This window comes from Phoxinus phoxinus (genome assembly GCF_949152265.1).
Source record: "Phoxinus phoxinus genome assembly, chromosome: 15".
Lineage (NCBI taxonomy): Eukaryota > Metazoa > Chordata > Actinopteri > Cypriniformes > Leuciscidae > Phoxinus > Phoxinus phoxinus.
Genome location: NC_136890.1, coordinates 19,080,594 through 19,096,441, shown reverse-complemented (window position 1 = coordinate 19,096,441; position 15,848 = coordinate 19,080,594). Strand labels below are relative to the sequence as shown.

At 38.6% G+C, this 15,848-nt stretch overlaps 1 protein-coding gene across 5 annotated transcripts in view; it reads left to right on the top strand.

The window, feature by feature from the left end:
- The window catches only part of grid2 (glutamate receptor, ionotropic, delta 2), a 394,784-nt gene that overhangs the window by 235,526 nt on the left and 143,410 nt on the right, over window positions 1-15,848 (top strand). For all 5 annotated transcript variants that reach the window (XM_079637090.1, XM_079637092.1, XM_079637091.1 and 2 more), the window contains exon 4: window positions 683-888. In XM_079637090.1, coding sequence (XP_079493216.1) covers window positions 683-888 — 206 coding nt within the window. The remainder of the gene's footprint in view (window positions 1-682; window positions 889-15,848) is intronic.

Genomic DNA, 15,848 nt, shown 5'->3' with positions numbered 1-15,848 from the left:
ATGTTTTATAAATATACAAACATACTTAAAAAAAAATACACTACTAAAAAGTTGGGGGTCTGTAAGAGATTTAAATGTCTTTGAGAGATGTATCTTATGCTCACTAAGGCTGCATTTATTTGATAAAAAAAATCAAGGTTGCAAAAATACACTAAAACAGTTATATTCGGAAATATTATTTTAAAATAACTGCTTTATATTTTAAAATATAATTTATTTATGTGATGGAAAAGCTGAATTTTCAGTAAACTTCAATCTTTAGTGTCACATGATCTTTCAGAAGTAATTTTAATATACTGATTTGGTACTTTTATTACTATTGTCAATTTTTATAAGTGTTTTCCTGCTTAATATTTTTGTAGACACTTTTTATTTCAGGATTCTTTGTTGTAGGCTATAGAAAGTTATCTCTAGTCATTTTAGTAGCAAAATAATTTCACATGGATCAGGTCCCCTCATGGGGGCAGCCATCTTGAGATCACATGACAGAAGAATTACTGCTTGTAAATATTAAATATTTGAGTATTGCATTTCTACAATTTCATCACTAACTAAAACATTTTCTAGTAAAAAATTCTGAACAATTACAAAAATATTTGTTTGAATTCAGACTCGCTCTGAAACAGAGTGTGGCTTATAGAAAATGAATGCAATTTGAATGATATTGTCTTTTGTTTTACAGATATCCGGGGCATAGAGAACTTCCTGGACCAGACGTCTCAGCAGGGGATGGATGTGTCTCTACAGAAGGTGGAATCTAATATTAACATGATGATCACTGGAATGTTCCGCACCATGAGGGTGGAAGAGCTGCATCGCTACAGGGACACACTGAGGCGTGCTGTGCTGTTCATGAGCCCAGCCACTGCCAAGGCCTTCATTACTGAGGTACATTCACACACACAAGCAAGCATGAATACATATCGCACACCAGCACTGGAAATGTTCACACTTGCATTTCATACAAATGGTTCCCTTTAGACTAATAGATTTCTTTGCACTGCACAGATACAAGTAGTGGCCCTCAAATCCAGCCAGCGGGCATTTAATGCAAGGCCTTTAATCTTTCAGTCCATCCGGCATTTAGTTCACATTATGTTGATCTGTGAGGCTCACAGCTCCAGGCAGGATATGATGTCATAGTAAATTGAATATTTTCAGTGCTTTTGTGGCAGATTAAATACAGTATGTGTCGATAAATTCACTATGGCACTTCTTTTTTTCTTTTTTTTTTACTATAATGCAAATCTTTAGTGTTTTCCATTTTGGCCTAAGTCCCTTTCTCCCTATTGGTCATAGTAATTCATTCTGATTGAAAAATGTCACTTGTTTAAATTGGCAATATTTGTAAGAAAGCCATTAAATGGCTTTGCTCTCTCTCTGATAACTCTCTCTGGGAATTAAACCATGAAGTATTGCTTAATCTCACATGCTATTCTCATTCGCCTTTAATTAAAAATATCCTGTGAAAAGCAATCAAAATCCAATTTTGGTTGAACGTGGAATAGGACAGGAACCATCAGTAGTGGTTGAGACTGCAGGCAGCTGTAATGACTCTTAGGTCTGGGGATGATAAGTTGATCAGGGGAGCTCAGAGTCTTAAAGATACGCACTTCAGCCAGGGAATCATCGCAGGAAATTTAAAACAGTTTATTGTTTTTGTTATTAGATTTGACTGGGAAAACATTATTCTCACAGAGTGCGCTTGGCTACCTTTTTGGTACAAAGTATAGCTTGCAGGAATACATTGGAAAGCACCTTATTGCATGTGCTTGCTCATGCATTTTTTTTATGAAAGGAGGTCGGTCACTCGAACATTAAACTTCTGTTCTGAATCTATAAACGTAAATTGATGGAGATTAACCTGGTTTTTTCTTAATGACCTCTCAGCTTGCTTAAATTAATGGTGCATTTTAAATTACTTGCTGAAGATTTGAAGTCCGATTGCACTGTATAAAACGAAATACTAATAATAGCCAAAAATAAAAAAATATTTTTTTATAGAACATATAATAATATTTATATTATTATTTTCATATTATTTAATTTTTATTATTTTTAGCTTTTCAGAGAGAGTTTTACCATACTTATATTCAACTACCATTCAAAAGTTTGGGAACAGTAAGTTTTTTAAAATGTTTTAAAGAAGTCTCTCTTACCAAGGCTTATTTGATTTATTGATTTATTTGATCAAAATACAGTAAAACTGTAACATTGTGAAATAATATTTTAATTTATAGTAACTGTTTTCTATTTTAATATAGTTGAAACTAATTTATTCCTGTGATTGATAGCTGATTTGTCAACGGCCACTACTCCAGTCGTCAGCGTCACATGATCATGAAATGAAACATTACTTTCTTAATATTATCAAGTGTAAAAATGGTTGTGCTGCTTAATTTGTTTTGTAAAAACTGATATATTTTTAAAATGTAAATCACTGAATGGTGGTATGTTTGTATATGTATACATAAATAATTAAAAATAGTATAACTGTATTAATTATAATATATAAAAATATATATATTTTTTAAGTTTTATTACGTTACTGTTAAATGTAGGTTACCATTGTCAATATTACATTTGTGTGTGTGTGTGTGTGTGTGTGTGTGTGTGTGTGTGTGTGTGTGTGTGTGTGTGTGTGTGTGTGTATATATATGGTCTTTGATTGTATTCAGCGAGTGTGTTCAGGTCTTCAAGCACCACAGCAGGGAAGACTATTAAACATCTGTTGTGAGCGTTTATTACCAGGTCTTGAAACTGAGGCTGCAGTGTTCTGGTTTGTTCAGAAACTGTCACATAAAGGAAGCGTATCTGGCTTATCTAAGCCTTTTGTCTGCTCTATAAAGCTGATTTAAATGCCAGTTCATTGTACAAGAGACATTCTGTGTATAGTTAGAGACAAATTGCTCCAATTAGAAGTCATGTTTCAGCATGCAGCTGCTTCTCAGGTGTTTTATGGTCAATTGTGAACATATTTTACTAGAGCTGGTATTTAATAATGACAAAATAAAGAATTGCATTATTGCGGAACAGCGAGACAGTGCTCCGCCACACACAGTTCATTTGAAACAACCTTCAGAAGTTTCTCAAAAAACAATTTGGCTTCGTCTTTATTGTGCAAGTCTTCAGTGTGCAATATTGTAGCTTGATGAGTCACATTTATTGAAATAATTGATGCTCTCCTATTCTTATTGTAGAAGTCTTTTACAAGCAGAGAAACACTTTAACGTGTGTAAATCTTTGCACTGGATTCATGCACAGCCCATAGAGCCCCATTAAATGGCCTATATCGCTGATGCATGTGCCAAGATTGATGTTTATTGGACACGAGATTCTAAACATGTAATTTTGGGTCCTGCCCAAACACTCTATGAAAGCATTATAACAACAACGTTGTTGCATATTTTCAACAATTTGGCAATGCCTCTCTTAACTTGCTAGCAAACATATTAAATAATTTCTGGATCCTGTCCAACACTGACAAAAAGAAAGCTCAAATGTACCCAATGGCGTGTGTACTACCTGTCAGAGGAAGTCAGGTAGCGAAGTGAAGAAGTCAGATTGCAAATGGTCTTGGGTGAAGGGTCCCAGGCCAGGCATTTAACAGGAAGTGATCAGCCTCACAGTGGACAGACAGAAGACATGATGTAGGATGTCAGTGAGGCGAGAGGTGAGGACAAGGCTCGACCAGCCGCCTGTCTTTGTGATGCGTGTATGGTGAACAGTCAGAGACAGATGTCCATCACACTTGTGCTGACAAGCTGTCAGAGTATGGAGGGAAACCGTCCACTCCAGTAGACAATTAAGGTATATTGTTTTGATGAAGCACGATGGGTTTACGTAGCCTTGTCTATATATATTATAATTTTATATATTATATTATTTGAATCCATATAATTCATTTTATTATTTTATATATTTCACGATAAAACCCTCTTTAAGTCAAGTTTGATTATGCGGTTTGGCAAAATCTTACTGTCAATCCCATAGCAAAGAGATGCTACTTCATTTGTCATAATAAGCCTCCAGAAAATGGTCTTGCATACAGACACTAGTCTGATGCATCCACATTTTCAGCATATCCAGCTTTGCCAGATCATTTTCAGTTTGCTCTTCAAAATGAATATTACAGTCCTGTTGTGCTGTGTAGCTCTGACAAAAATCAGCACATTAGTTCCAGAATCCTTCCTCTCGCTACCACAGCAAAATATGTATTCATTTATTTACATTCGAAGCCGTCAGTATGAGGCAGCTGATGTTTCCCATCAGCCCATGGACTATGCATGATTCACAGGCCTCAGTAACTCGTTAATGTCTGTGGTCACTTTGGCTCAAGGTCACAGTGGTGACTGATGGCCCTGTCCTCACACACACACACAAACACATGCACAGGCACACGCAAACACACACACAGGCAGGCGTGTTTAGACAAGTCTCTCTAACCACCACCCAAGGTCACGCTCACAGAAGCAGACAAACACAGCAGGTGATCTCAGTTGGCACTCGCTGTGACCTTAAGAGCTTTGATTGGATAAGAGGTAAACACAGACAAATGGGAAAATTGGAGCATAGATGTGTGAGCCGCACCAGAAAAATGTCACAAAATAAAGAAAGACATTACAGAAGCATGGCAAGATAACACATGACTAAAAGGGTGAGGTTAATATTCAATTCAATTCAATTCAAGTTTATTTGTATAGCGCTTTTCACAATACACATTGTTTCAAAGCAGCTTTACAGAAAATGCATTTCAAAAATATACATACAAAAATACAGTTAGTTAATCATGAAATTTAGGGCATAACATATCGCCGGCGTTGGGTCGTCTCTTCACAGGCGTCGAGTCGTCTCATCACAGGCGTTGGGGCATCTGAAGTCTCCATGAGAGGCTGGATACTAACTGGAGCTGACAAACTCTATTTGAGTTATCTCGGGACAGGCGTCCCGAGATAACAACAAAAAAAGGCAGATGGGAAATAATTAGCGTAGCTGCTGTTCTTAATGCGAATGCATTTGATCTGATTTAACTGTAGTATAAAAGGTATGAGATGCATCATGTGAATGCTTGGCTAAAGAGATGCGTCTTTAATCTAGTTTTAAACTGGGAGACTGAGTCTGAGCCTCGGACAGTATCAGGAAGGCTATTCCAGAGTTTAGGAGCTAGATGTGAAAACGCCCTCCCTCCTTTAGTGGACTTAGATATCCTAGGTACGACCAGAAGCCTCGAATTTAGCGATCTTAAAGAGCGCGATGGAATATATGGCGATAGAAGATCTCTTAAATATACAGGAGCTAAACCATTTAGGGCTTTATAGGTCAGTAACAATACTTTGTAATTGATACGGAACTTAATAGGTAACCAGTGTAGAGATGATAAAATTGGTGTTATATGATCATATTTTCTTGACCTAGTAAGAACTCTAGCAGCTGCATTTTGGACTAACTGTAGCTTGTTTACTGAGGATGCAGGACAACCAGCTAATAGAGCATTACAGTAATCTAGTCTCGAGGTCATGAATGCATGAACTAACTTTTCTGCATCAGAAACTGATAGCATATTACGTAGCTTAGCAATGTTTCTAAGGTGGAAAAAGGCTGTTCTTGTGACATTTGAAATATGATTTTCAAAAGACAAGTTGCGGTCTAGTATAACACCCAGGTCTTTTACTGTAGAGGATAAAGTAACAGGACGTCCATCTAGATTAAGGTTGTATTGTAAGAGGTTTTGTGGGCAGTTTTTTGGACCAATCAGTAATACCTCCGTTTTATCTGAATTTAATAGAAGAAAATTACACGTCATCCAATATTTTATATCTTTAACACACTCTGTCATTTTAGATAATTTAGTGTTATCATCTGGTCTAGATGAAATATATAATTGAGTGTCATCAGCATAACAGTGGAAACTTATTCCATGTTTTCTTATAATATTACCAAGTGGCAGCATATAAATTGAGAATAGCAGGGGGCCTAATACAGATCCCTGTGGCACTCCATAATTTACTGATGTTATCTTTGATTTTTCCCCATTTAAATGGACAAATTGGTAACGGTCTGATAGGTACGATCTAAACCAGCTTAATGCCTGTCCCTGAACACCAGTGTAATTTTGAAGTCGATCTAAGAGTATTTTATGATCTATAGTGTCAAACGCAGCACTAAGATCGAGTAAAACTAGTATTGAGATACAGCCTTGGTCAGAAGCTAAAAGTAAATCATTTGTAATTTTAACCAGCGCAGTTTCTGTGCTATGATGTGGCCTGAATCCTGACTGAAACTTTTCATAGATATCGTTTTCTTGCAAGAAAGAGCACAATTGAGCGGACACAACTTTTTCTAGTATTTTAGACATAAATGGAAGATTTGAAATGGGTCTGTAATTTGCTAGGTTATTTGGATCTAATTGTGGTTTCTTAATAAGAGGTTTTATAACTGCCAGCTTGAATGTTTTTGGAACATGTCCTAAAGATAGAGACGAGTTAATAATATTGAGAAGAGGCTCTTCCACTACAGGTAACACTTCTTTCAGTAGTTTAGTGGGTATTGGATCTAATAAACATGTTGTTGGTTTAGATGCAGTTATAAGTTTATTTAGCTCTTCCTGTCCTATAGTTGTAAAGCGCTGTAGTTGTTCTTGAGGGGCGATAATTGAGGCTGAATCATAAGACGCTGTCAAAGATTGTACATTTACAATTGTGTTTCTGATGCTTTCTATTTTCTCAGTGAAGAAATTCATGAAATCATTACTATTAAAATGTAACGGAATATTTTGTTCAGGTGATGTCTGTTTATTTGTTAATCTAGCCACGGTGTTAAATAAAAACCTTGGATTGTTTTGGTTATTTTCTATTAGTTTGCGTAGATGCTCAGACCTGGCTGCTTTTAGAGCCTTTTTATAACGTGACATACTGTCTTTCCACGCGATTCTAAAGACCTCTAAATTAGTTTGTTTCCATTTGCGCTCTAAGTTACGAGTTTCTCTCTTGATAACATGCGTAGCACTGTTGTACCATGGTGCTTTAGTTTTCTCTCTAACCTTTTTTAATCTAATTGGTGCAACAGTTTCTAATGTACTAGAGAAAATGGTGCTCATACTGCTAGTCATTTCCTCTAGTTCCTCTGTTTGTTTGGGTTCACTGAGGAGCGGAGATAGATCAGGTAAGCTATTCAAGAATCTATCTATAGTAGTTGGAAGGATTGTTCTGCCTGGTCGATAACGTGGAGCAACATGGCACATTTCAGCCGTACGTAGTATGCAAGTTACCATGTAATGATCAGTGATATCATCACTTTGCGGTATAATATCTATATCGGTTGGATCGGTTCCATATGATATAATTAAATCTAGAGTATGATTAAGACGATGAGTGGGACCACTAACGTTTTGCTTGACCCCAAAGGAGTTTAATAAATCTGTAAACGCAGCTCCTAACGCATCATTTGTGTTATCAACGTGTATGTTGAAATCTCCAACAATTATTGCCTTATCGGCATTGACCAATAGATCTGAGAGAAAATCTGCAAACTCTTTTAGGAAATCAGCGTAAGGCCCTGGCGGTCTATATACGGTAGCCAAGGCTAGAGATAATAGGGATTTCTTTCTTACATCTAGGAGCGTAACATTTAGAACAAGTACTTCAAACGAATTAAACCTGTGGCCTGTTTTCTGAGTAACATTAAGAATATCTCTATAGATTGTTGCAACACCGCCGCCACGACCAATCAGACGGGGCTCATGCTTATAACAGTATCCTGGTGGAGTGGACTCATTAAGACCGAAATAATCATTTGGTTTAAGCCAGGTTTCAGTAAGGCAGAGTACATCAAAGCTATTATCAGTGACCATTTCATTTACAATAACCGCCTTAGGTGTAAGCGATCTAATGTTTAGAAGACCTAGCTTTAGAAATTGTTTTTGTTCACTAATATTGAGATTTTCTGGTTTAATCACAATTAGATTTTTCTTAGATCCTGCAGTAGATTTATTGTTTGGCCTCACTAAACGAGGAATAGACACAGTTTCTATATAGTGTTCTACACTGGTACTTATATCAATTAATTTGGGACAGCAAAGAATGTGATTTGGACTTTGACTTACTAGTCATATGGTGTGTAACGTCTTGGAGATGTTGTCCGACAGAACAGCCGCTCCGATTCTGCTGGGGTGCAGGCCATCAGCACGGTAGAGCCTAGGTCGCTCCCAAAACAGATTCCAATTATTTACAAAGAGCAGTCTCTGTTCATTACACCATGACATCAACCATTCATTTAGTGCAAACAATCTACTGAACCTTTCTTGTCCTTGTCGGTACGTGGGAAGCGGTCCAGACACGACGATCTTTGCTTCAGGCGATGTTCTGCGTACCGTCTCGATCAGGCTCCTGTAGTCCCTCTTCAGAACCTCCGTCTGCCGCAGCCTGATGTCGTTCACCCCCGCGTGCAGCACGACAGCTCCGACGCGCTCGTCACCGTTCAGGATCTCGGGGACCTGCGCAGCGACATCGAGAACACGAGCACCAGGAAAGCAGTGAGTGCGCACCATACCTTTACCTGAGGTAGCGCGGACATGCCGGACCATGGAACTGCCGATGATCACAGCGTCGTCGCGTTCCGTCTCGCGAAGAGGGGAGAAGCGGTTCCGGGTGGAGATCTCGAAGACCGGGAGGGGCGGAGAGGTCCTTGCTCTGGTCCTGGCTCGTGTCTTCCGCTGTGGCATCATCCAGGGTCCATGGTGCTGTGTCGGTGTCGGGGTAAACGAAACCAGGGGTGCTCGGGTCCTGTGCAGAGAAATACACGGAGTAGAGGAGGCCGGAGTCGAAAAGTTACTAACCACTGACTTGTGAGCATCGGCGCGTGATGCTTCAAGCGCTGATCGTCGGTCTCGCAGCTCGGCCTGCCTCCCCAGCAGATCGCGGATCTGCTTCTCCACGGACTCCAGCTCCAACCGCACCGAATGCAGCTCAAACGTGTCCTCACCTGCACTCAGAGGTAGACACACATCCGATATATTCGCCATTATGACAGATGAACAATAAATTAGCAGTGATGCTACCAATATCACTACTAATTTAGGACTGAAATCATGGATAGAACCCGTATCCTTCCAGTGATTCGAGTGTAAATAAGACGGTTGATAGGCGAGACCACGCGTGCAAATGCTAGCGGGCTAACTTAACGTTAGAGATAGTAACGGAAGTTCGGAATATTGGATATAACCAGCGATATCAAAGCAATCCGATTGTTTTTTATAGAGAGTAACGTTAGTATCGGAGATATGTTCACATGCTCACAAACTAACAGTTAAGCAATTCGAAACACAAACTCCAAACACAACCAAAGCGGTTCGAACACAGACACAAACTTCAAAAACAAACAAGTGATTCGAAGCACAAGCACAAACTTCAAACACAAACAGAGCGATTTCAGTGATTCGAGTGTAAATAATACGGTCGATAGGCGAGGCCACGCGTGCAATGCTAGCGGGCTATCGTTAGAGATAGTAACGGAAATTCGGAAAGTTGGATATAACTAGCGATATCAAAGCAATCCGATTGTTTTTTATAGAGAGTAGTATCGGAGATATGTTCACACGCTCACAAACTAACGTTAACAGTTAAGCGATTCGAACACAAACTCCAAACACAACCAAAGCGGTTCGACCACAGACACAAACTTCAAACACAACAAGCGATTCGAAGCACAAGCACAAACACAAACTTCAAACACAACAAGCGATTAGAAGCAGAAGCACAAACACAAACTTCAAACACAACAAGCGATTAGAAGCACAAACACAAACTCCAACACAAACAGAGCGATTTCAGTGATTCGAGTGTAAATAAGACGGTCGATAGGCGAGGCCACGCGAGCAATGCTAGCGGGCTATCGTTAGAGATAGTAACGGAAGTTCGGAAAGTTGGATATAACTAGCGATATCAAAGCAATCCGATTGTTTTTTATAGAGAGTAGTATCGGAGATATGTTCACACGCTGGAAAAATAGAAAATGCTCGTTTCTAAATTAGTGTAAAGAACAAAATCAACGATTTATGAATCAAGTCGACGGAGCTTCAAACACAAACACAGCGCTCACTCGCGACGCATGCGCAGATTCGAGACCCTGTTTAACCTTCAATATCTTTGAAGGTTAAACAGACAAGAGGCAGTGATTGCTTCCTCTTCAACAGAGTCGCTTATGATAAAGTTATGTCATTAAAATGCCTCCTGATAGAGTCGCCAAGCTTCTTTTTTCATTTACATGAGTTTATATTTGAGATGTTCATTCAAGGTGACAATTTGGATGGAGACACTCCGCTGAGCTCTTATGCTGATTGACGTTTGAGAAACTTTTGTGCTGCTCAGACAAATCCTTTCCACAGCAGCAGGAAACGGAGAGGCTTTTTCAAATACATTATTTAAAATGGAGTACAGGAGATGATGACTGCTCAGATTCATTGTATGTTTTATAGCCGACCTGACATCATTGGTGCCTGTGCCGTGGTGACAGACAAGGGGAGTCTTGCAGGTACAAAGAGCCTTTGTGATGAAATGTAATGAGCAGCGCTGCCCTTTTGCCATAGAAATTAACAAAGATTTAATGTGTGAGACCGCATGGTTTTCTAAATCCATAAATTCATATGTGACAATATAAAGTTGTAATGGAAATTATTCAACCCGCATTACAAATCAGGTTTATTGGCAAAATTGCAGCTGTTTGCAATGAACAAATCAAACAAAAGTACCGGTAATTGAAATGGCTCAACACAACACATGTTTCAAGTGGTTTCTCCAAATTCAACTGAAAATGCAACATTTAATGACTTCTGCAGTCTCAAAATTGTTCAACCCATTCATGGTGTAACGACTGAGACAAATCAAACATAATTATTTGTTATATTTAAAAAAGAATCTTTAAAACTCACTCTGGGGTCTATGGATCCATTTGCCAAAAGACCAACTAGGGCAAGAAGTGCCTCAGTTACCATGACTACCAACTGATAAGACAGTTTATTGCTCTAAAAAAATGTGGTCACATGGAAAAACAGAGGCCATAGGAAAGACCCACAGCCCTTAAAACAGACTTTCCTGCATTAATTTATAGACAAACTGATCTATAAATAAAATGCACCCCAGGACATTGTGTGAATGATTATTACGGTCTTGTGTAACGTATTTTGATACGATTCTTTTTTTGATACTATGTATTGTATGATAGAGCCAATGGTCAATGTAACCTCACCTATATCATATTTGGTCTCTATAAATTTGTACTTTGAAGATCAAATGACCGTGTATATGATGTCGATAGCTGCGCAACATATTAGTATTACAAGAATCTTAATAGTTTATTCATCAACAACCAATCCAGCTGCACATGCAAATGAGCACGCTTGTAACAGAGCCATAAAATCTCCAACAGGAATTTTCCTGCTTAGAAATGACACATTTCTCATTGGTCAAGCCCAATCCATAGAGCTGTGACTTTTCTCAGGCTTTATAGAGCCAAATTCACAGTGACCTCCCTCTCTTCTTCTTCTTGCTTCTACTGCTGCTTCTTCGGGTTTATGTGCGTGGGGGACCCCTACCGGGGCCCATGGGCGCTGACGGGCCTTGACCACACCCTGCTATGTCTTCACTCTCCCAACAGAGTCAGACTGTAATTTCTTCATTCGACTTTACCATCACTGAATGGGCAATCATCAACTCTTGGCCTTCTCGATATCTTCGAGTTGCTGTCCTACGCATAAAGCCATCGACTCACGGAACCAATGAGATCATCTTCAAAGACGTCACACACTGCTTCTACTGCAAGGAAGATGCAAGTATTGCACATTTTAAACAGAGGTTTAATAAGAAGCGGTAGACGCCTCTTAAAGGATTAGTTCACTTAAAAAAAAAAAGGCTGATAATTTACTCCCCCCGATATCATCCAAGATGTCCATGTCTTTCTTTCTTCAGTCGAAAAGAAATTTCGGTTTTTGAGGGAAAACATTCCAGGATTTTTCTACACAGAATAGACTTCAATGGCAACCATCTATTCCAATGTTCAAAATAAGGTTCAAATATCCGTCTCAATGCAGCTTCAAAGTCTCTACACAATCCCAGTCGAGAAATAAGGGTCTTATCTAGCGAAACGATCGGTCATTTTCTAAAAAAAACAATAAATATATATACTTTTGAACCACAATTGTTCGTCTTGTACTGGTCTGCGACACGCCACGTATTATGTAATCACGTTGGACTATTCATCATATAAATCATATTTAATAAATTAACTTTAGTTGATCAGGATAAAATGTATTAATTTCCCAAAATGCTTTACTTGTGTTGATTTTTTTAAATAGAGTGCTTAAGGAATAATTTTAGTTGGCCACCCTGGTTCCCTCAACGAAAATCCAATAGGATTTTTCCATTTAAATGTCCATGACAACCTCTTTAGTACCATTTAGCCACTTGTTAGGAATCACTTTTTTTTAAATTATTTACGTTTAAAACACACACACACACGCACACACACATGTTGGGTTTTACTGATGTATTTTATATTGTTGAATAAAACGTGAAAATATTTTGAGCTTGTGTTAACCAGACCTAAATTTCAGTAATTTCACCAGAATCCCATTAAAAAACACACTGACTTCAGATGAAACCGGAAGTGCAACAATGCTAACTCATTTCTTGGTTTTAGGACTTATTCCTACAGCACTCTATTGCAATATAAATTCCTCTTCTTGTCATTTGCTATTCAAATTCCAACTTCTTCATTAAATTTTAATATTAACTTTTCTTCTCTCATTTTAAGGCTTTATAATCGTATATCAACAATTGGCTTGTTTCTGTTTTGTATTTCCTATGGAACTGTAGGAAAAACATCCAAAACAAAGTTGATTTTATTGTCTAGATACTCAAAAAGAGCAATGTTTGGTTGTATATTGTTCACACATCGCGGCCCTACAATTTCCCCACAAACAGTAGTATCTTCTTGCTACGCTAAGAGAGGAGGAAGATGACACACTTTAGCCTAATTGAAACATAATTTAGAAATCCACTAAATCTCCTAAACTAAAAGCCTTGAAAGAGCAATCAACGAAAACTAACATTTTCATCATCATCATCATGAGATAAATGTCTATCATAGTCCATGTTTACTTAACTCAATACTTTGTTGTTGTTGCAGAAAAATTACTCCCTTTGCACAAAACTGAAACATCAGCAAACCACCCAGTGCTGTGTGATCAAAGGCTTGTATTTATAGCGCAAGGGCCAGCGCCCTCATCTTCGCGTGATCACCGGGCCACGGCGGTGGCTGATCGGGACGTTACAAGCGGAGATGATTCTTGGAGACGGGGTGGAGGCTCTGATTGACGTGTCAGCTTTTTTACTGGGGTGGATGGCCACGGCTGTCAGCTGGCGAGCATTTCAGCCCCTATGATGGATTATTTACAGCTCTTGCGCTGCTGTCACTCGCCACATCCTCCGAGCTGCTCCCGAACATTACATGGCCAATTACTCCACACTGGCCATTTTCTCATCTCAATCAAATTATCTCTACATTGTGTTTAATTTCAGTCGCAAAGACCTCAGCCGTTTTTACATGGGTCTGTAGAAACAATATATCACCCTGGGAGTCTTGTTGAATGGGCAAACAGGCTGCCATAAAGCAGTCTTTGGAAAATAGATAACACAGCTAGTGCTGGCTTTTTCGATTAAAGTGGAATGAAGGATGAAGAATGAAATTACTCGCGCTAGTATTTCTCTTTAATTCATGCACTTTACTTAAATGGGAAGCTCGCTACTAAGACGTCTGCGGTGGCGAGAGGAGAAGTGCATTGTAAATTCATAAATTTTCCTTTGACTTAGATGGAACCACTGCAGACCTTTTTTCGACAGAATGACGGAAGATGTATTTACTTTTATTTGCGTACATATTTATTTTCGCATGGGCAACAGCATCCAGAATGTCATTGATTGCTATTGGTTCACAAGGATGTTATGGATTAATGGAATTGTAATGATTATTACCGCCATCAGCAACTTTTCAGTTCACAGACTGAAGGCTTGCACTCCTTCAAACCGAAAAATGTCCTGCCTCGTTTGAAATTTGCATTTGGATTTACTTGTAGTTTTGTGCCTGTTGCCTTGGGACCATCTTATTTCAATGCCATGTATTTTCATTTATTTCTTTGCTATTAATGCTGCAAGTCTCCCAAAGAGGAATTTGATGAATAGTGACACAAACATGGCATGTGCTGATAAGCTTACAGTGGCTGGATTACTCCCATAATCCTCTTCCAGCTCGTGGTCCCATTACCCACTGCACAAAGACTCGAGCAGGGGTCACACACCAGGTCACGATTGCATTGTCACCACCCATCATACTTTGCTTCTGCCACCATCGGTCAGGTGCAAACAGCACTTTGTTGGAGTGTTAGATGATATCTGGGGACCTCCATCTTGTGGCAGATTGCTGGATGTTAGATTGATGTGGTTTTGCCGGGAGGAGAGAGACGACACACTGGCATCAAGTTCTTTGGTGTGAGCCTGTGGGGACCGAACTGAACTATTGCACTTATAAAGCAAGCTCTTGATTATTCAAAGTGTTGTTTTTTGAGTGGTGCAAGTGTGCTTGGATGTTACACAGGGAATAATGAAACAGAACCAGCATCTGAGGATTTTATGGAGTTGAACATGTGTTGGCATCTTGGGATGTGGGATAGCTGAGAGTCAACCACTTTTGAGCCTCTAATGAGAAACTGAGCCTTGAGTGGATGGGGTTATGAACATTTCCACACATCGCAGAGTTGCAGATTGTTGTTTTTTTTCTTCATAAATGCCCATTCTTTGAGAACTAACATCCGACATTCAGGCTCATAAAACATGAAGTACTGTATTATTTGCACAATACTGACAAGGATGCTGATAGAGGGGAGTTGAGACAATGTTTAGATATTTCACTAAACTTTCCCCTGTGTGTTCTCTTCCCGCCAAGAGTGAAATTACAACCTTAGCATCTCTATTAGGGTCCTGCTGCACAGATCTTGTGTAGAGGAACAGAAAAGGTTACTTGTCATCAACATGTTTGATTGTGATAGCATCTTAGTGTCATGCTAAAATAAAAAATGTGTACAAGTTAAAATAAACGTATACATGTTTAATGAAAGTCATAATGAGAATAAGTCATAAAGTTTCAAGAATAAAGTCGTAACGTTAAAGTTGTAATATTTTGAGAATAAAGCCAAAGTTATGAGAATAATCATAATGAGCCATATTATATGTATAAAGTTGCAAGTAAAGTAACATAATATGGGACATTATTATTCTAAATCGCTTCACATTAAAAACATTTTACAAGACTTTCCCATTTGTAGATTTCTTTTATATATTATGTTTTTATACATTTTACTTTTTACGTGTGTGTGATATATATAGATATATATATATATTAATTATGACATGACACTAAAAAGCTAAGAATTTGAGGAGATACCCAGATTTAAAAAATAAAGTAATAAAAAAAGAAACCTGCTCTGACCTTTAAATAAATTTCATGTGGGTGTGCTGAGTAAAAATAAAATGAAAAAAATCTCATTTATCTTCTGCCTTTGCACTTGTTCCACACTTTGCTCAGTGTGGATCAAACATGGTAATGGAGAGAAATTACTTCCATGTTGCCCGCTACAGCTTCTTGCCTGTGCTGTCAACACATGAGCCTGCGAGGCAATTATTTGACTACATTATAATTATTTTATGTTAGGAGCTGCAAAGATGACTGGTTGTGCAAAGAAACATGGGAAATCCTGTCACTGCAACTAAGCAAGACTCCGCAAAGACAGGCTTGCTGTTTCA